Source organism: Scyliorhinus canicula, chromosome 5 (assembly GCF_902713615.1).
Source record: "Scyliorhinus canicula chromosome 5, sScyCan1.1, whole genome shotgun sequence".
Classification (NCBI taxonomy): domain Eukaryota; kingdom Metazoa; phylum Chordata; class Chondrichthyes; order Carcharhiniformes; family Scyliorhinidae; genus Scyliorhinus; species Scyliorhinus canicula.
Genome location: NC_052150.1, coordinates 218,195,137 through 218,217,025, shown reverse-complemented (window position 1 = coordinate 218,217,025; position 21,889 = coordinate 218,195,137). Strand labels below are relative to the sequence as shown.

The 21,889-nt window shown below is 49.4% G+C and overlaps 1 protein-coding gene across 2 annotated transcripts in view; it reads right to left on the bottom strand.

Annotated features, from left to right (window-relative positions):
- Nucleotides 1-13,000: 13,000 nt before the first annotated feature.
- The window catches only part of hhatlb (hedgehog acyltransferase like, b), a 113,326-nt gene continuing 104,437 nt past the window's right edge, over nucleotides 13,001-21,889 (bottom strand). For both annotated transcript variants that reach the window (XM_038798521.1, XM_038798520.1), the window contains exon 12: nucleotides 13,001-13,616. In XM_038798521.1, coding sequence (XP_038654449.1) covers nucleotides 13,498-13,616 — 119 coding nt within the window. In that variant the 3' untranslated portion in view covers nucleotides 13,001-13,497. The remainder of the gene's footprint in view (nucleotides 13,617-21,889) is intronic.

Here is a 21,889-nt window from a genome sequence, read left to right as displayed (position 1 = left end):
TGTATGGATGTGCTCCTCAGCAACCAGCGCCATCTTATTGGCTGGGATGAGTGTGTGTGAGGATTGTAATGTGTATGTGCAGCTGCAGCTCATCAGCCTCCTGATGAGTGTCGTTCACGGACCCGGTTATGTTCCACGTGGCGCCGGTGTTAGCCCCGTAACGGTAGCGGAATCGATCCAGGTGCGGCTGCCGCTTTTTCTGTCGTAAAGATTCTGCGTTGGCGTCAACACTTAGTCTCAGAAACGGAGCATCCTGCCTGTGGTCTCGAGGAGTGGACTCCTTTCATATCAGGTGGACATGGAAGGACGAATCATGCGTTAATGTACGGATGACATGAGGAGCAGAGAGACGCTCCAGCATTCAGTGTCGCTATCAAGATGTGTTTTGGAACCTGTAAGCACCGACGTACCTCATCGACCTGTTATAGACATAACTGCTGTCTCCGTGGGAGCAAATAGTAATGAACTGCCTGGGCCAGGTTATAACAGTTCCTGTTAATGTCAATCCTGTGGTGGGATCTCAGACTACAGCATTATGCTGCTCTACAAGAAACGGAAACCCCCTCAAAGAGCTGGGACTGGAGTCTCTGATTCTGGGGCTCTGTCGTGGGAAGGGTGGCGTGTTACGCGGGAATAAAATGCCGCAAAACCGCCACCGATTCCCTGTTTTGCTGGGGTCTAGAAGGAGGTCAGCGTAGAGCACCCGGCTCTAGCTGCCGATACACCGCAGAGAATTTGCGGGTTTGTGAGCATGGCGGCGGCCGCTCGCGGACCCAGCCCGCGACAAAGCCCCCCCCTTCAGCCGGCTCTCGTATCCCGGACCACCACCCCCCCACAGTGCCCCCTAGCCCCGGATTATGTCTCCCCCCGCCCGCGGATTGCCCCACCCCCTGACTGTGGAGGCGCTGGACTGAGTCCGCAGCCACCATGTCGCGTTCCCAACGGGTGAGGCCACACGTGTCCCACGGCGTCTTTAACTCGGCCGGTCGGGGGCGGGGCATCGGGGGGACGGGCCTCAGGCAATGTCCTAAGGCCGTCGACACGTGGCGCGGCGTACTCTAGCTTTGGAGGGGACGGTGCATCGGGAAAGTGGCACCGCCCCCCCGATCCAGCCCCTGATATATAATTGTCCACTCATGTATATAATGTTCAGTTAGAATATTGAAGGTTATATAAAGGAGGTAATGGGGGGGGGGGGATGTGATGATTGTCCCTTTGTGGGAAACACAGCAGAGTAAGGGTCACATGGCCTGGGGGGACTAATCAGGACTCTGAGTCACCCCAGGGACGTGGAACCCTCTTTGGAAAAGAGATATTTTGGAAGCAAGCTACAGGCGTGTGGCTGCTGTACAATTCTTCATAATCAATACCTTTTGTGATCATTAATGGAGTCTCTGAAAGTGCAACTTTACGTCTGGGTCTATAACATTTCATTTTGAATTTATTCTCAGATGAGGGAGTTAGAGAGAAGCAAGGCATCTGCCTTTCTCCAAAAACAGCACTGCCTGTTTAAATGATGCTAATGTATTCCTTTCACAAAACAATCCATCGAACTCGCAGAGAACTCGCCCAGAATAACTCTGTGATTGTCACATGCTTCACGTTTCCATTTTAATTAACTTCAGCACAAAAAAAATAATCAAGCAGAGCAACTGCAGACCTGAGTTACCATGGATACCAGCCCCCAGATATAGCAATTGTATTGAGATATTTAACAACAAGGATCGCTTTTATTGCCTCGTTAGCTGCACAATTCTGACAGGTATTGCTTAATTAGAAATTTCAAAAGAGAATCAATGTGAGGGAAGGAGACAAGTTGAAAGCTGGAGAAGTCTCTCTCTCTCGCTCTCTCTCCCGTTCCGTTCAAAGAGGTTGGGCTCAATCGAGACGAGGCCCGAGGGAGCTTTTAGTTTTCCCATTCACCTCATCAGTACAGACACCTCGCATCCATCGTGTCATTAGCAAGATGGGGAAGGAAAATCACGATAACTCAGTTTCTGTCTCCACAGCTGCTGAGACCTGCTGAGCTTTTTGTTTTTATTTCACATCTCCAACGGCCAAGATAAGATCATAAGACGTAGGAGCACAGGTAGGCCATTCGGCCCATCGAATCTGCTCCGCCATTCAATGAGATCATGACTGATCTGATGTGATAATCCTCAACTCCACTTTCCCGCCATATCCCCATAACCCTCGATTTCCTTACTGATTAAAAATCTGTCTATCTCAGCCTTGAACATACTTGACGGCCCGGCCTCTACAACTCTCTGCGGTAAAGAATTCCACAGATTCACTGCCCTCTGAGAGAAGAAATTCCTCTTCATCTCTGTCTGAAATGGGCGGCCCCTTACTCTGAGATTGTGCCGTCTGGTCCTAAACTCTCCCACAAGGGGAAACATCCTCTCAGCATCGACCCTGTCAAACCCCCTGAGAATCCGATATGTCTCAATAAGGTCACCTCTCATTCTTCTAAACTTCAATGAGCACAGGCCCAACCTACTCAACCTCTCCTCATAAGAAAATCCCTCCATACTCGGGATCAACCTAGTGAACCTTCCCTGGACTGCCTCCAATGCTGATATATCTTTCCTTAGATAAGGGGACCAAAACTGTTCACAGTATTCCAGGTGCGGAGTATTCGGCCATTGCAATCCCCGACCACGCTCCGCATTGGATAGAGTTGGAGATGGGGGAGGTGCGGGACCAGCGCCCGTTGTGGCGGTTGGATGTGGGGCTGTTGGCGGAGGAGGAGGTGTGTAGGAGGGTCCGGGCAAGTATTGAGGGGCACCTCGAGGTGAATGATACGGGGGAGGTCCAGGTGGGGGTGGTCTGGGAAGCCCTGAAGGCAGTGATTCGTGGGGAGCTGATATCCATCCGGGCACACAGGGAGAGGAGCGAGAGGAGTGAGAGGGATAGACTGGTGGGAAAGATGCTGGAGGTGGACAGGAGGTATGTAGAGGCACCAGAGGAGGGACTGTTGGGGGAGAGGCGCAGCCTGCAGGCTAAATTTGATTTGCTGACCACTAGAAAGGCGGAGGCACAGTGGAGGAAGGCACAAGGGGCAGTGTACGAACATGGTGAAAAGGCGAGTAGGATGCTGGCTCATCAGCTCCGCAAGCGGGATGCGGCTAAGGAAATTGCTGGAGTGAGAGACAAGAGTGGGAATGTGGTGCGGAAGGGGGTAGAGGTGAATGAGGTCTTCAAGAACTTTTACGGGGAACTGTACCGGTCGGAGCCAACGGGGGAGAGGAGGGGAATGGAGAGGTTCCTCGACGGGCTATCTTTCCCGAAGGTGCAGGAGGAGAAGGTGGAGGGGTTGGGTGCGCCGATTGAGGTGGAGGAGCTAGTTAAGGGGATCGGGCAGATGCAGTCAGGGAAGGCACCGGGGCCGGATGGGTTCCCGGTGGAATTTATTAAAAGTTTGTGGACCTAGTGGGCCCCTTGCTGGTGCGGACACTTAATGAAGCGTGGGAAGGGGGGACTTTGCCCCCGACAATGTCGTGGGCGCTGATTTCTTTAATCTTAAAGAGGGACAAGGACCCCCAGCAGTGTGGTTCATACAGGCCCATATCTCTCCTCAACGTGGATGCTAAGGTGCTGGCAAAAATCCTGGCCACCAGGATAGAGGACTGTGTGACAGGGGTTGTGCACGAGGACCAGACAGGTTTTGTGAAGGGAAGGCAGCTGAACACGAATGTGCGGAGATTGTTGAATGTCATCATGATGCCGGCGATTGAGGGGGAGGCAGAGATAGTGGTGGCGCTGGATGCGGAGAAGGCCTTCGACAGAGTGGAGTGGGGGTACCTATGGGAGGTGTTGGGGAGGTTAGGATTTGGTGAAGGGTTCATTAGATGGGTAAGGCGGCTATATGAGGCCCCGATGGCGTGCGTGGCCACAAATGGGAGGAGGTCGGAGTACTTCCGGCTTTACCGAGGGACCAGGCAGGGTTGCCCCCTGTCCCCCTTGTTGTTTGCTTTGGCAATCAAGCCGCTGGCGATGGCGTTGAGGGATTCAGAGAGGTGGAGAGGTTTGGTGCGAGGTGGGGAGGAACATAGGGTGTCGTTGTATGCCGATGACCTGTTACTGTATGTGGCTGATCCGGTGGGAGGGATGCCGGGGGTGATGGAGCTGCTAGCTGAGTTTGGGACCTTTTCAGGTTATAAACTAAATTTAGGCAAGAGTGAGGTGTTTGTGGTGCACCCTGGGCCTTCTTTAGGAGAGTGACTAGCAGTATTTTGAGCTTTGTGTGGGCACATGGGACTCCGAGAGTGAAGAGGGTTTTCCTGGAGCGAGGGAGGGATAGAGGCGGGCTGGCGCTGCCCAACCTTCTGGGGTACTATTGGGCGGCCAATGTGTCAATGGTGCGTAAATGGGTGATAGAAGGGGGAGGGGCGGCGTGGAAAAGAATAGAGATGGCGTCATGTGGAGGTACAAGCCTGGGTGCCATGGTAACGGCACCGTTGCCGTCCTCCCCTAAGAGGTTTACCACGAGCCCGGTGGTGGCGGCGACCCTAAGAATCTGGGGACAGTGGAGACGGCATCGGGGGGAAACAGGGGGCTCGATGGAGGCTCCACTGGGTGGCAACCATCGGTTCATCCCGGGGAACAGGGATGGGGGATTTAGGGGGTGGCAAAGGGCGGGCATCAATAAATTGAGGGACCTGTTTATTGGCGGGAGGTTTGCGGGCCTGGGGGAACTGGAAGATAAATTTGGGCTTCCCCAAGGGAACATGTTCAGATACTTGCAGGTAAAAGCGTTTGCTAGGTGACAGGTAGAGGGATTCCCTCTGCTGCCGTCGCGGGGGACGATGGACAGAGTGCTTTCGGGGGTGTGGATCAGAGAGGGGAAGGTGTCTGACATCTATAAGGTAATGCAGGAGGTGGAGGAGTCGTCAGTAGAGGAGCTGAAGGCTAAATGGGAGGAGGAACTCGGGGAGCAGATAGAGGACGGAACTTGGGCGGATGCCTTGGAGAGAGTCAACTCTTCCTCCTCATGTGCGAGGCTTAGTCTCATCCAATTTAAGGTGCTGCACCGGGCCCACATGTCCGGGACTAGGATGAGTAGGTTCTTTGGGGGTGAGGACAGGTGCACCAGATGTTCGGGGAGTCCAGCGAACCACGCCCATATGTTCTGGGCATGCCCAGCACTGGAAGAATTCTGGAAGGGGGTGGCGGGGATGGTGTCGAGGGTGGTTGGATCCAGGGTCAAACCAGGGTGGGGACTCGCGATTTTTGGAGTTGCGGTAGAGCCGGGAGTGCAGGAGGCGAAAGAGGCCGGTGTCCTGGCCTTTGCGTCCCTAGTAGCCCGACGAAGGATTCTGCTACAGTGGAAGGATGCAAGGCCCCCAAGTGTGGAGACCTGGATCAGTGACATGGCGGGATTATAAAATTGGAGAGGGTCAAATTTGCCCTGAGAGGATCAATACAAGGGTTCTATAAACGATGGCAGCCTTTTCTGGACTTCCTGGCTCAGAGATAGGTAACTGGGTCAATAGCAGCAGCAACCCGGGGGGAAGGGGGGGGGGGGGGGGAGAGTGTTCCTTATTGGAGTTTCTATTATGTAATTTAATATTGTGTTAATTTGCGTTGTTATTAAAATGCTGAGTTGTTCATGGAGGTGGGGCGAATGTTTATGATGGCTAAATATTATTGTTATTTTTGGTATTTTATTATGGTTCGTTGTTGTATAAATTCAAAATTTTTCAATAAAAATTATTTAAAAAAAAAATATTCCAGGTGCGATCGAACTAGTAACTTGTATAGATTTAGCTGGACTTCCCTATTTTTATATTCCATTCCCTTTGAAATAAAGGCCACATTCCATTTGCCATCCCGATTACCTGCTGAACTTGCATGCCAGCTTTTTGTGATTGATGCACAAGGATGGTAGCATTGTGGTTAGCACAATTGCTTCACAGCTCCAGGGTCCCAGGTTTGATTCCGGCTTGGGTCACTGTCTGTGTGGAGTCTGCACATCCTTCCCGTGTGTGCGTGGGTTTCCTCCGGGTGCTCCGGTTTCCCCCCACAGTCCAAAGATGTGCAGGTTAGGTGGATTGGCCATGAAAAATTGCCCTTAGTGTCCAAAATTGCCCTTAGTGTTGGGTGGGGTTACTGGGTTATGGGGATAAGGTGGAGGTGTTGACCTTGGGTAGGGTGCTCTTTCCAAGAGCCAGTGCAAACTCATTTGGCCGAATGGCCTCCTTCTGCACCGCAAATTCTATGATATCTATCTCCAAATCTCGGGTGGAGAAGGGGCAGTAAATCCTTGAGTTGGTTTGCTTTGAGTTTAAACATTTTCTTAGCTTTGAGAAGGTGCTGTTCTTGAAAATACAGAAAAATGTGTCATTTGAAACATGGAAGTCTGGCAATATCTGGTTTGAGAGGATACAGGGGAAGATCCCACAAAAGTTTCATAGCAGCTTCAAAGAGCAGGGTTGTAAAATGCAGATTCTTGCTCACAAGCAGGTTTAGCAAACACACAGGTTTCATGTGGTAAGCTAAAACAATGGCTCACACCTTCATGGAATGTAACTATCTCAGGAAGCATCTGGAAAAGCATGGATGAGAGTTTCAATTGCATTAAGTGACGAATGTTTAAAACAGACAAGTCTTTCAAGTCACAACCAAGTTAAATTTTAGCATACAGCTAAAAGCAAAGTTTCACACCTTAATTGAAATAAACTCTCTTAGTAAACAGCTGGAAAGGATCGATGATGCTCAGTCGAATTTGGTGTCAATTCTAAAGTGTAAAATTCTATGAACATCAAGACAATTAAAAGAAAATTGGAGACGACCTGTCTACGAGAAACATCATTAAAGTCAAAATCAAAGGCAAAGTTATGAGCTGGGGACAATTGGAAAATTAAACGATTTGAAATCACAGAAATAAAAGTAACACCTATTGAAACCAAAGCATTTTGTAATCAGATCTGAGAGGTGACTTTATGCCCAAATTGAATAATTAGTTGTATTAGAATGTTTACATCAAAGATACTTTTAACAATCAAAGGGAAATAAGTTAATTTACAATAAGGCACTAAAAAATTAATAATTATTAGAAAGAGAATATAAACCCAGGGAGCAGAAGCACAACAGCAACAGCAACAGCAACAGGAGAGAAGGGGAGGAGAACTCAGAGAGAGAGAGAGAGAGAGCTTGGTCATGGGAAAGACAAGGCAAGCAGCCGAGTTTAAACAGTTATACATCTAAGGAAGACTAGAATTTAAACAGGAGTCAGAGTCAGCTTAGAGATAGCTAGCAGAGCCAGCTCTCACAGCTCGGTGCATGGGAAGGACAGGACACAGCAACCGAGTTCACCAGTGAATACAACTCAAGAAGACCAGATTTTAAGAAGATCGATTGCCAAGGTGGGCCTGAAGGTTTCTACAACCAACCAGCAGCATCCAGAAGCAAGATCTTTTTACCTTTCTGTAAAGAAAGTGTTTGCAGCTTTTAAAAGAAAGAATATAATAATAAAATAACTTAACTTAACCTGAAAAAGTGGTTATTAGCTTACTTCACTTCCTTAATAACGCAGGACCCAGGACATCGATGCTATTAAGGGGTAAGTAGGTAAAATTCTTCGGTGAAGGTATGGGTTATACCGGGGGATAACTTGAAAAGATAGTTTGACCTGAATAGCACCCACAGAAGCCTGCATCGGAGTCAGGGAGTGAGAATCCCTGTTCACCATTTAGAATATCAACCTTTTTTTTGGTATAGGGGGAATTCTAAGAATAGTGGTGAGTTTTAACTTCAGTGCTGAGTCACCTTCTTGAGCCGCTGCAGTCCACGTGGTGTAGGTACACCCACACTGCTGAGGGAGGGAGTTCCAGGATTATGACCCAATGACAGTGAAGGAACGGCGATATAATTCCAAGTCGGATTACACATGGAGGGGAACTTGCTGGTTATGGCGGTTCCATGCTTCTGCTGACCTTGTAGAAAGTAGAGGGCACGGGTTGGAAAGTGCTGTACAAGGAACCTTCGTAAGTTCCTACAGAGCATCTTGTAGATGGTACACACGGCTGTTACTGTCGTTAATGATGGAGGGAGTAAATGTCAGGTGATGGATCGGGAGCAAATTAAGCGGACTGCTTTGTCCTGGATGGTGTTGGAGCTGCACTCATCCAGGCAAGTGGAGAGTATTCCATCACATTCCTGACTTGTGCCTTGTAGATGGTGGACAGGCTTTGGGGGGTCAGGAGGTGAGTTACTATCACAGGATTCCTAGCCTTTGACCTGCCCTGGTAGCCACAGTATTAATATGGCTAGTCCAGTTCAGTTTCTAGTTAATGGTAACCCCCAGGATGTTGATTGTGGGGGATTCAGTGATGTTAATGCCATTGAATGCCCAAAGCAGATAATTTGATTCTTTCTTGACAGAGATAGACACTGCCTGGCACTTGTATGTTGTGAATGTTCCTGGCCAGTCAGAGCCCGAATATTGTCCAGATCTGGCTGTACATGGGCACGGACTGCTTCAGTATCAGTGCTAAACATTGTGTGATCATTTGTGAGAATCCTCAGTTCTGACCTTTTCAAAAAATAAATTTAGAGTACCCAATTCTTTTTTTCCAATTAAGGGGCAATTTAGCATGGCCTATCCACCTACCCTGCACATCTTTTTGGGTTGTGGGGGTGAGACCCACACAGACTCGAGGAGAATGTGCAAACTCCACACGGACAGTGACCCGGAGCCGGGATCGAACCCGGGTCCTCAGCGCCGTGAGGCAATAGTGCTAACCACTGCGCCACCGTGTCACCCCCTCATTTCTTTTTTTTTTAAATAATTTTTATTCAAATTTTTCAACAACAAATTTTCTCCCAACTGTTAAAGTAAACAAGGTGTAAAACTAAACAGAAACAGAGATCCCCCAATACAAAGTAATAAATTAATAACTAATAACAATACAAGAAAGAAAAAAAAATAGCAAACACACCGCGGCAATAACAAACCCCCTTAACAAACCCCCCCCCCCCCACCGGGTTGCTGCTGAGACTGACCACGCTCTACCCCTTCGCCAGGAAATCGAGAAAAGGCTGCCACTGCCGGAAGAACCCTTGTACCAACCCCCTCAGGGCAAACTTAATCCTTTCCAGCCTGATTAACCCGGCCAGGCCTCTGGGCTCGGGGGCTTCGTGTCCCTCCACTGTAAGAGAATCCTACGCCAGGCTACTAGAGACGCAAAGGCCAGGGTATCGGCCTCTCTCGCCTCCTGCACTCCCGGCTCCGATGCTACCCCAAAGATCGCGAGCCTCCAGCCCGGCTCCACACTGGAACCGACCACCTTGGACAAAGTCCCCGCCACCCCCTTCCAAAACCCCTCCAACGCCGGACATGCCCAAAACATGTGGGTGTGGTTCACCGGTCCTCCCGAACACCTCCCGTACCTGTCCTCTCCCCCCCCCCCTCAAAGAACCGGCTCATCCTGGCCCCAGTCATGTGCGCCCTATGCAGCACCTTCAGCTGAACTAAGCAGAGCCATGCGCAAGAAGAGGACGAGTTCACCCTCCCCAGAGCATCCGCCCACGTCCCATCGTCGATCTCCTCCCCTAGCTCCTCCTCCCACTTCGCTTTCAGCTCCGCCATCGAGGCCTCCTCCTCTTCCTGCATCGTCTGATTTGTCTGAGGTTACAGTGCCAACATGCCAATGCACCAAGGTCAACACTGGTAGGCTAGCGATTGCCATGGAGACCTTTGTCCAGGTCTTGGATCCTGCCCTCCATCGCTGCAGACATTGGTAGATCCAGTGGTAGCTACGCGAGGGGGAACACTTGATCTCACTCTGGTTCACCCCTCTCCTCAACGAGTCAGCTGGGACACCTCAGGCACCCAAAGGGAGGAACAACCAGCAGCTTGGCACCCTGGGCCTCCTCCCACACTCCAGGAGTGTCCAGCCGATCCCAATCCCCAATCCCATCGCTTCTAGCCGAGGTCACGCCTGTCCTCTCCGATGAAGAGCAGCAAAGTTCTTCCTGGTGTCCTGTCCCATTTCTATCACCCACCCAACACTTAACAGATGTTCCAGTAATTTAATTCCCTGCCTTAAATCGATTAGATGTCCGAGGCGGACAAGGGCAGCAGATCCATGGGAGGCTCCCCACTAAGCCTCTCACCATCCTGACTTGGAAATATATAATCAACGTTCCTTTACTGTCGCTGGAACTCTCTTCCTCACAGCACTGTGGGTGGACCTACATCACATGGACTGCAGCGGTTCAAGAAAGCAGCTCACCAGCACCTTCGCAATGTTGGCAATTGGCGGGCAGCGTGGTAGCACGGTGGATAGCAATCCTAAAAAGCAGCAGAATCTTTTGGAGACCCTGGTTCGAATCCCACCAGGGCGGATGGTGGTATCTGAATTCAATAAAAATCTGGGATTAAAAGTCTGATGAGCCTGGATAAAGTACATCTGGTTGAGTAATGTGAAAGGGAATCTGCTGTCCTTACCTGGCCTTGTGTTTGATCCAGATCCTCTGAAATGGCCAAACAAGCCACTCAGTTCAAAGGGAATTAGGGATGGACAATAGCAACCCGTACATCCAATGAACGGAAACAATTGCCGCTTGTGGGATCTTACTGTGTACAAATCGGTTGTCCCCTTTACCTGCGTGACCAAAGTTCGAAGTTATTTCAGGAACATCCTGGGGCCATGTGAGGCACCGCTCAGGGGGGTGTAAAGCAGAGATGTGTACAGACCCAAGCAGCTCCCAGCCTGTACCCTAAACTCCAGGGAGTATATGCCCAGTTTACTGAGCCGCTCATCATAGGAGAGCCCCCCTTGGCCCAGGGACCAATTCAATGTAACCTTCGCTGTACTGCCTCCAATGCAAATACGTCCTTCCTCAAAACACGGTGACTACAACCACACACAGTGCCCCAGGGCTAGAATACAAGAGCAGGGATGTACTTCTGTGACTGTATAAGGCTCTGGTCAGACCCCATTTGGAGTATTGTGAGCAGTTTTGGGCTCCGTATCTAGGAAAGGATGTGCTGGCCTTGGAAAGGGTCCAGAGGAGGTTCACAATGTTGTGTTCTGCTGCTTCAGGTAACACAGGCTGCTACTTGATGCAGTCTCAACTAAAGGATGCTCCAGACTCTGAAATGAGTTCAACGTGTTTATTGAACTATTAACACAATTCTCAAATGAGTTTGACTCTCTGCTAATCTAACTGTAGTAACTCAGTCTAACTGTACCAGCTTGCTCTAAGCCACGTGCTGGGGTGTGATGCTGCTGATCAACCTTGTCTAACTCTCTGGATGTCTGTCTGTGGAAAGAGGCAGGGTGTGAGTGCCTCATCCCTTTTGTAGTGTTTATGTCATGCCCCCTTGTGGTGATGCCACTTCTGATTGTCCTGACTGCTCATTGGATGTGTCCGATTCTGAGTGTTCATTGGTTGCATGTTTGCATATCATGACACAAAAGAATGATCCCTGGAATGAAGAGCTTGTCGTATGAGGAACGGTTGAGGACTCTGGGTCTGTACTCGGAGTTTAGAAGGATGAGGGGGGATCTTATTGAAGCTTACTGGATACTGCGAGGCCTGGATAGAGTGGACGTGGAGAGGATGTTTCCACTTGTAGGAAAAACTAGAAGCAGAGGACACAATCTCAGACTAAAGGGACGATCCTTTAAAACGGAGAAGAGGAGGGATTTCTTCAGCCAGAGGGTGGTGAATCTGTGGAACTCTTTGCCGCAGAAGGCTGTGGAGGCCAAATCATTGAGTGTCTTTAAGACAGAGATAGATAGGTTCTTGATTAATAAGGGGATCAGGGGTTATGGGGAGAAGGCAGGAGAATGGGGATGAGAAAAATATCAGCCATGATTGAATGGCGGAGCAGGCCCGATGGGCCGAGTGGCCTAATTCTGCTCCTATGTCTTATGTTGTCTGACTCCAGATGTGGTCTGACTCCAGATGTGCTCTGACTCCAGATGTGGCCTGACCAAACCCCAGCACAGCTGTCTCAGAGTGGGACAGAAGGAAGATGAACGGTCAACAAGTCAAGCTGACAGGTGGAGGCCAGAACCCTCAACCCTCGTGGGAAAAAAAGACACATAAAATTGAGGCGCGATTCCAACTTTGCCTTTATTTCTCTTCCATCTGTGAAGTGCTTATAAATTAGTTTATTAATCAGTGCAGCTTGAAGCAGCAGTGCGGCCGGGAGGAAGAGGCTCGAGAGCTCAAAGTCTGTTTATCTCAGGGTCACCCTTCACATGAATCTGACACAGGGCGGATTTGTGTCACAAAAACCGTTAGGATTGAACAGAATAAATTAAATTAAACCTTCAACGATAATGAATCGCTTGTGCGCCCAGTGTCAGAAACACTTGGCCGGGGGGGGGGGACAAAAAAAAAAGTTCACAGCTGAATAATTAGGGGCGGTGATGATTCTTCACTAATTCTCTTTGCCATAAAACCCATAAAACTCCAAGTGGCCTTTCCGCTACCTGAAATGTTGCGACGGGGTGGGGTTGGGGGAGGGGGGCGTGGGGTTGGGGGAGGGGGGGGGGGGAGGGCGCAGGGGGAGGTTCGACCGCCGTAACCAAGAGCAACCCAACGGAAACTCAGGGAAAACAGCTGCGGCCTGGTAGCTCCCAAAGAGCCACGTTGGACTCAACGTCTCTCCACAGATCCTGCCAGACCCGTTGAGTTTTTCTAGCACTTCCTGTGCTCTGACGGCGCAGTTTTCCAAGATTTTCCTGCGCCAGAGCTTCTCGGTAAAATAGCTGCCGTGACCTGCACGAGGAGGACCTTGGAAACAGGTTCAGTGCCAACTTTCAAAAACCCAACAGGGAAAGAAAAGGGTGGGCTATGAGGGAAGAACAGGAGGAAGTGGGATTTCTGAAAGGGCTAGAAGTGGTGCAGTGGGCTGAGTGGCTTCCTTCTGTACTGTATGATTCTTCAATTAGTTGTCCAGTGATGGACCCTCCTGACAAAGATGATTGTCGTCTGGGGGAGAGGAGAAGTGGGTGGGGGGGGGGGGGGGGGGGGGGGGGGGGGGGGGGGGGGGGGGGGGGGGGAGAGTGCCAGCGAGCAGCCCAACATGAGGACAGTCTGTGGCGCCTAACCCACCCAGGCTTCGGCCTACCCCTGGAGGGCGGTTCTCTGGGAGAGAGAGCAGGTGGACTGACTTTGGGGGCGAGTGAAAGAATGAGCCACTTGGTTTTGGATGGGTAACATCAAGGTACAGATTGTGTTGGGGGGGTGGGTGGGGGGGGAAGAGGCGCAAAGGGCTAAATGGCCTTCTCTAGGACAGGGATGGAGTTTGTTAAAATGAAGGCCCGCAGACTTGGAGGCCTGGGAGACTCACAATCAAATGTAGTCCAGAAATTGAGGGAAGGAGAGTTGATCGGCTCGGCGCTGTTACAGTCTAATTGGATAATTGCTTCGTTCGCCAATTGAAACCTTTGTACGATCTCACAAGTGGCCAATTTAGCGGTTGGTTACAGGCAGGTTTCTCTGTCGATTTTCTGTCCTCTCTTGGCGAGTGCTCTAGTCCACCTTCACTTTGTCAGCTTCCAGCGCGTCTGCTTCCAGCCGTTCATTCTCCTTGATCAGCTGAACCCCACAGTAGGTCACAAAGAGGATACTCAACGGGCTCCAGGGAAATCCTGAAATTATAGTTCGCAAAGAAAAAAACTCAATACAATTTCTAAAGGGGCCAGATGTACATTTATTAGCAAAAAAACCTTCAGCAGTGAGTCAATCGAGTGTCTTCAGGAACTCTCAGGCCTGGTCAACGGCAGCATTCAGTGAGGAAGGAGGCCATTCAGCCCACGCGACCTTTACTGGCAATGGAACCCATGAATGTTCATCTAAAAGAAAAGTGTGTGAATGGCGGAATAGGGTATATGCTGAATCAGCACATGCGCACTCACGCTATACCTGTCCCCACACAGCTACCCCATGTCCATGGTGACTGATTCCCTTGTGTCCGCCTGGGCCAGCAAGCTGTTTAACTAGGAAGGGCATCTGTCCTGGTCCACTCACGTCGACGCTATCACCAAGAAAGCACAACAGCACCTATACTGCCTCAGGAAACTAAGGAAATTCGGCATGTCCACATTAACCCGTACCAACTTTTACAGATGCACTATAGAAAGCATCCTATCGGGCTGCATCACAGCCTGGTATGGCAACTGCTCGGCCCAGGACCGCAAGGAACTTCAGAGAGTCGTGAATACCGCCCAATCCATTACACGAACCTGCCTCCCATCCATGGACGCCATCTACATCTCCCGCTGCCGGGGGAAAGCGGGCAGCATAATCAAGGATCCCTCCCACCCGGCTTACTCACTTTTCCAACTTCTTCCATCGGGCAGGAGATTCAGAAGTCTGAGAACACGCACGAACAGACTCAAAAACAGCTTCTTCCCCACTGTCACCAGACTCCTAAATGACCTTCTTATTGACTGACCTCATTAACACTACACCCTGTATGCTTCATCCGATGCCAATGCTTATGTAGTTACATTGTATATCTTGTGTTGCCCTATTATGTATTCTCATGTCTTTTCTTGAATTTTGTTTAATTTCCTTTTCTTCCATGTACTGAATGATCTGTTGAGCTGCTTGCAGAAAAATACTTTTCACTGTACCTCGGTACACGTGACAATAAACAAATCCAATCCAATCTCCATGTCGCCCACGCCATGGATTTTTCAGCAGTGTTTTAATGAAAATTAAGAAGACAAAGTGGAGTACGACGCTCCATCATGATTGGACATGTGCTGGCCACCCAATCATATCTGTTAGCTCATTGCGTTTGAGTAATACATCAATAAAGATCTCATCCTCAGACATATCCCCTTCCTTATAGCTCAGACAGGCTGCAATCAGTGTATTTTCAAGGCGGCAGCAAAGTGTGAGATTCTTTGCTGCACGTTGTACCTTTCGGAAGGTGGGTGTCCCCATCACAGTGACATCACTTCCTGTCCCTGTCAGCGGAAAACAAATAGGTCTGATAAAGCAGATGGTCATTGTCCTCTTTCGCACTCCCCTCACCACACATTCTGCGTGGCTTTCATACACAAACGCCTCCCCACTTTTCACACCCTTCCACCATGGCATCAGAGGCAGTCGCGCACTCCAATATCCTCCATCTAGAACATAGAATATAGAACATTACAGCGCAGTACGGGCCCTTCGGCCCTCGATGTTGCGCCGACCTGTGAAACCATCTGAAGCCTATCTGACCTACACTATTCCATTTTCATCCATATGTCTATCCAGTGACCACTTAAATGCCCTTAAAGTTGGCGAGTCTACTACTATTGCAGGCAGGCGTTCCACACCCCTACTACTCTCTGAGTAAAGAAACTGCCTCTGACATCTGTCCTATATCTACTACCCCTCAATTTAAAGCTATGTCCCCTCGTGTTGGTCATCACCATCCGAGGAAAGAGACTCTCACTGTCCACCCTATCTAACCCTCTGACTATCTTATATGTCTCTATTAAGTCACCTCTCAGCCTTCTCCTCTCTAACGAAAACAACCTCAAGTCCCTGAGCCTTTCCTCGTAAGACCTTCCCTCCATACCAGGCAACATCCTAGTAAATCTCCTCTGAACCCTTTCCAAAGCTTCCACATCCTTCCTATAATGTGGTGACCAGAACTGCACGCAGTACTCCAGGTGCGGCCGCACCAGAGTTTTGTACAGCTGCAGCATGACCTTGTGGTTCTGAAACTCAATCCCCCTACTGATAAAGGCTAGCACACCATATGCCTTCTTAACAGCCCTATTAACCTGGGTGGCAACTTTCAGGGATTTATGTACCTGGATGCCGAGATCTCGCTGTTCATCTACACTACCAAGAATCTTGCCATTAGCCCAGTACTCTGCATTCCTGTTACTCCTTCCAAAGTGAACCACCTCACACTTTTCCGCATTAAACTCCATCTGCACTCACTTACCTTCTTAAAAAGAGAAAAGGACAACCCTTTCAAAGAGCCTCTACAGGTGGGCGGCATGGTGGCTCAGTGGGTAGCACTGCTGCCTCACAGCACCAGGGACATGGGTTCAATTCTGACCTCGGGTGACTGTCTGCGTCGATGGTAGCCATGATGTGGAGATGCCAGCGTTGGACTGGGGTGGGCACAGTAAGAAGTCTTACAGCACCAGGTTAAAGTCCAACAGGTTTGTTTGGAATCTCTAGCTTTCGGAGTGTAGCTATCCCGGAGCGGAGCAATCACCTGGGGATGAAGGAGCTACGCTAGTGATTCCAAACAAACCTGTCGGACTTTAACCTGGTGTTGTAAGACGACTTACTGTGTCAAAAGAACAAAGAACAAAGAAAAGTACAGCACAGGAACAGGCCCTTCAGCCCTCCAAGCCTGCGCCGACCATGCTGCCCGTCTAAACTAAAATCTTCTACACTTCCTAGGTCCGTATCCCTCTTTTCCATCCTATTCATGTATTTGTCAAGATGCCCCTTAAACGTCACTATCGTCTCTCCTTCCACCACCTCCTCCAGCAGGGAGTTCCAGGCACCCACTACCCTCTGTGTAAAAAACTTATCTTGTACATCTCCTCTAAACCTTGCCCCTCGCACCTTAAACCTATGCCCCCCTAGTAATGACCCCTCTACCCTGGGAAACATTCTCTGACTATCCACTCTGTCTATGCCCTTCATAATTTTGTAGACCTCTATCAGGTCGCCCCTAACCTCTGTCGTTCCAGTGAGAACAAACTGAGTTTATTCAACCGCTCCTCATAGCTCATGCCCTCCTTACCAGGCAACATCCTGGTAAATCTCTTCTACACCCTCTCTAAAGCCTCCACATCCTTCTGGTAGTGTGGCGACCAGAATTGAACACTATACTCCAAGTGTGGCCTAACTAAGGTCCTATACAGCTGCAACATACATAAGAACATAAGAACTAGGAGCAGGAGTAGGCCATCTGGCCCCTCGAGCCTGCTCCGCCATTCAGTGAGATCATGGCTGATCTTTTGTGGACTCAGCTCCACTTTCCGGCCCGAACACCATAACCCTTAATCCCTTTATTTTTCAAAAAACTATCTATCTTTACCTTAAAAACATGTAATGAAGGAGCCTCAACTGCTTCACTGGGCAAGGAATTCCATAGATTCACAACCCTTTGGGTGAAGAAGTTCCTCCTAAACTCAGACCTAAATCTATTTCCCCTTATTTTGAGGCTATGTCCCATAGTTCTGCTTTCACCCGCCAGTGGAAACAACCTGCCCGCATCTATCCTATCTATTCCCTTCATAATTTTAAATGTTTCTATAAGATCCCCCCTCATCCTTCTAAATTCCAATGAGTACAGTCCCAGTCTACTCAACCTCTCCTCATAATCCAACCCCTTCAGCTCTGGGATTAACCTGGTGAATCTCCTCTGCACACCCTCCAGTGCCAGTACGTCCTTTCTCAAGTAAGGAGACCAAAACTGAACACAATACTCCAGGTGTGGCCTCACTAACACCTTATACAATTGCAACATAACCTCCCTAGTCTTAAACTCCATCCCTCTAGCAATGAAGGACAAAATTCCATTTGCCTTCTTAATCACCTGTTGCACCTGTAAACCAACCTTCTGTGACTCATGCACTGGCACACCCAAGTCTCTCTGCACAGCGGCATGCTTTAATATTTTATCGTTTAAATAATAATCCCGTTTGCTGTTATTCCTACCAAAATGGATAACCTCACATTTGTCAACATTGTATTCCATCTGCCAGACCCGAGCCCATTCACTTAACCTATCCAAATCCCTCTGCAGACTTCCAGTATCCTCTGCACTTTTCGCTTTACCACTCATCTTAGTGTCATCTGCAAACTTGGACACATTGCCCTTGGTCCCCAACTCCAAATCATCTATGTAAATTGTGAACAATTGTGGGCCCAACACGGATCCCTGAGGGACACCACTAGCTACTGATTGCCAACCAGAGAAACACCCATTAATCCCCACTCTTTGCTTTCTATTAATTAACCAATCCTCTATCCATGCTACTACTTTACCCTTAATGCCATGCATCTTGCCATTTTTGCCATTTTGGCACATGTCTTACCATTTTTTATACTCAATGCCCCGGCCAATGAAGGCAAGCATGCCGTATGCTTTCTTGACTACCTTCTCCACCTGTGTTGCCCCTTTCAGTGACCTGTGGACCTGTACACCCAGATCCCTCTGACTGTCAATACACTTGAGGGTTCTACCATTCACCGTATATTCCCTACCTGTATTAGACCTTCCTAAATGCATTACCTCACATTTGTCCGGCTTAAACTCCATCTGCCATCTTGCCGCCCAAGTCTCCAAACGATCTAAATCCTGCTGTATCTTCTGACAGTCCTCAATGATATCCGCAATTCCACCAACCTTTGTGTTGTCTGCAAACTTACTAATCTGAGCAGTTACATTTTCCTCCAAATCATTTATATATACTACGAACAGCAACGGTCCCAGCACTGATCCCTGCGGAACACCACTAGTCACAGCCCTCCAATCAGAAAAGCACCCTTCCATTGCTACTCTCTGCCTTCTATGACCTAGCCAGTTCTGTATCCATCTTGCCAGCTCACCCCTGATCCCGTGTGACTTCACCTTTTGTACCAGTCTACCATAAGGGACCTTGTCATAGGCCTCACTGAAGTCCATATTGACAACATCCACTGCCCTACCTGCATCAATAATCTTTGTGACCTCTCAAAAAACTCTATCAAGTTAGTGATACATGACCTCCCCTTCACAAAACTGTTCTGCCTCTCACTAATACGACCACTTGCTTCCAAAAGGGAGTAGATCATGTCTCGAAGAATTCTCTCCAGTAATTCCCCTACCACTGACGTAAGGCTCACCAGCCTGTAGTTCCCTGGATTATCCTTGCTACCTTTCTTAAACAAAGGAACAACATTGGCTATTCTCCATCCTCCGGGTCATCAGCTGAAGACAGTGAGGATCCAAAAATTTCTTTCAAGGCCTCAGCAATTTCCTCTCTAGCCTCCTTCAGTATTCTGGGGTATATCCCTTCAGGCCCTGGGGACTTATCCACCTTAATATTTTTCAAGACGCCCAACACCTCGTCTTTTTGGATCTCAATGTGACCCAGGCTATCTACATATCTTTCTCCAGACTCAACATCCACCAATTCCTTCTCTCTGGTGAATACTGATGCAAAGTATTCATTCATTACCTTGCTCATTTCCTCTGGCGCCACACGTAGATTCCCTACCACAGTGTCTGTGTGGAGTCTGCACGTTCTCCCCGTGTGTGTGTGGGTTTCCTCCGGGTGCTCCGGTTTCCTCCCACAGTCCAAAGATGTGCAGGTTAGGTAAATTGCCCCTTAAGAGTCCAAAGATTAGGTGGGGTTATGGGGATAGGGCGGGTGTGTGGGCCTGCGTAGGATCCTCTTTGGAGGGCTGGTGCAGACTCGATGGGCCACAGGGAGGCTATCATAGATTATCATAGAATTTGCAGTGCAGAGGGAGGCCATTCGGCCCATCGAGTCTGCACCGGCTCTTGGAAAGAGCACCCTACCCAAGGTCAACACCTCCACCCTATCCCCATAACCCAGTAACCCCACCCAACACTAAGGGCAATTTTGGACACTAAGGGCAATTTATCATGGCCAATCCACCTAACCTGCACACCTTTGGACTGTGGGAGGAAACCGGAGCACCCGGAGGAAACCCACGCACACACGGGGAGGATGTGCAGACTCCGCACAGACAGTGACCCAAGCTGGAATCGAACCTGGGACCCTGGAGCTGTGAAGCATTTGTGCTATCCACAATGCTACCATGACCTCTGGTTATGCTGTGCTATTCTATTGCTGCCTGGTAAATTAAAGACACGATTTTAAAGTTGCGGCTTGCCGAGTAGACCTGTGTGCGAACAGGAATCACATCAGGAATGATTAAACCAAATGAGAGGCTTGAAGCAAATTCACATTCAAATCAACACAACGCGAATTCACCACCTCGAGGAGATCATCTCAAAGTAAAGTCACCTTGGCTCAGAAGCTGTTCATCTGTTTATAACACAAGAAACCCTGATAAGAACATAACAGGGGCAAGGGTGGACCACAGGGCCCGTTGAGCCAGCTCCGCTATTCAATATGATCCAGGGTTTCAACTCTGCTCTCCATATCCCCCAAATCCCCGAGACACCAAAAGTCAGCCTAGCCTTACCTTAAATATATTCAATAATTGGGGAATTCCAAAGCCCTCAGACCGACTCACAAAATGCAACGGGATTATTTTGAAGAGGAGCAGGGCAGTTCTTTGTGACTTTGGCAACATTGATCCCTCATCCAATGATCATCTGAGCATTGTCACAATGCTGTTAGATGGGAGCGTTGGCCTGAGGTTGCGAAAAGGTGCTATTTAAATGTACGTAATTTCTTCCCATTACAGGTCAAGTATCCATTACAGGTCAAGTATCCATTACAGGTCGAGTATCCGCAATCTGAAACCCCTTGGCGCCAATGGCGTTTTGTTATTCAGATAATTTTAGTTTTCGGGTACCGCATAGCGACACAGGCCTACTTACGTTACAGTGGCGTAAGCCTAGGTAGGGTGATTATTCCTTTAAGGGCAACACAGCAGAAACGGGTCACCTGGCTTGGATGACCAACTGGGACTCGGCGTGGGTAATCACCCCAGGGGTTGGAGTCATCTTAGGCCAGAGGCATGCAGGGAACAAGCTGTAGCCATGGGGCTGCTGAACAATTCTTATTACTAAATAATAGTGTATCGCCACATCTGGCGACGAGGATAAATTATCCCGACCCTGCTTTTTGGTCTGGCACCTGTGCGTCTCCTATTTTTTTTAATATAAAAATTTAGAGTGCCCAATTCATTTTTTCCAATGAAGGGGCAGTTTAGCGTGGCCAATCCACCTACCCTGCACATTTTTGGGTTGTGGGGTGAGACCCGCGCAGACACGGGGAGAATGTGCAAACTCCACACAAACAGTGACCCAGAGCCGGGATCGAATCTGGGACCTCGGCGCCGTGATGCAGCAGTGCTAACCACTGTGCCACCGTGCTGCCCTAGCGTCTCTCGAGGACGTGGGTCGGTGAGGGTAGGATCTCGGCAATTTATCAGGTGATGCAGGAGGAGGAGGCAGCCTCGGTGGAGGAGCTGAAAGCGAAGTGGGAGGAGGAACTCGGGGAGGAGATCGACGAGGGGACGTCAGGGCGGATGCTCTGGGGAGGGTGAATTCGTCCTCTTCTTGCGCACGGCTCAGCTTAATTCAGCTGAAGGTGCTGCATAGGGCGCACATGACTGGGGCAAGGATGAGCCGGTTCTTTGGGGGGGGAGGACAGGTGCGGGAGGTGTTCGGGAGGCCCGGCAAACCACACCCACATGTTTTGGGCGTGTCCGGCGTTGGAGGGGTTTTGGAAGGGGATGGCGGGGACTTTGTCCAGGGTGGTCGGTTCCAGGGTGGAGCCGGGCTGGGGGCTCGCGATCTTTGGGGTAGCATCGAAGCCGGGAGTGCAGGAGGCGAGAGAGGCCTGTACACTGGCCTTTGCGTCTCTAGTAGCCTGGCATAGGATTCTCTTACAGTGGAGGGACGCGAAGGTTGTATAAAGGAGTTAAAGGGGTAGAGGTGTGGTGATTTTCCCGAAGGTTGTATAAAGGAGTTAAAGGGGTAGAGGTGTGGTGATTGTGTCTTTCAGAGCAACACAGAGCAGCCCCAGTCGCCCCAGAGGATGGAGTCCATTTAGGCCGGAAACATGTAGGGAACAAGCTGCAGGATTGAAGATGAGCAATTCTTATTCATAAATCCTTTTTGCGTTCATTAATGGAGTCTCTGAAAGTGTATCTTTACACTAGGCTAGCTATAATCTACAAATACTAGGCTGCTTATTCATTTTGCAACTGTCACACACCCAACTTCTTATCCGTTAATACA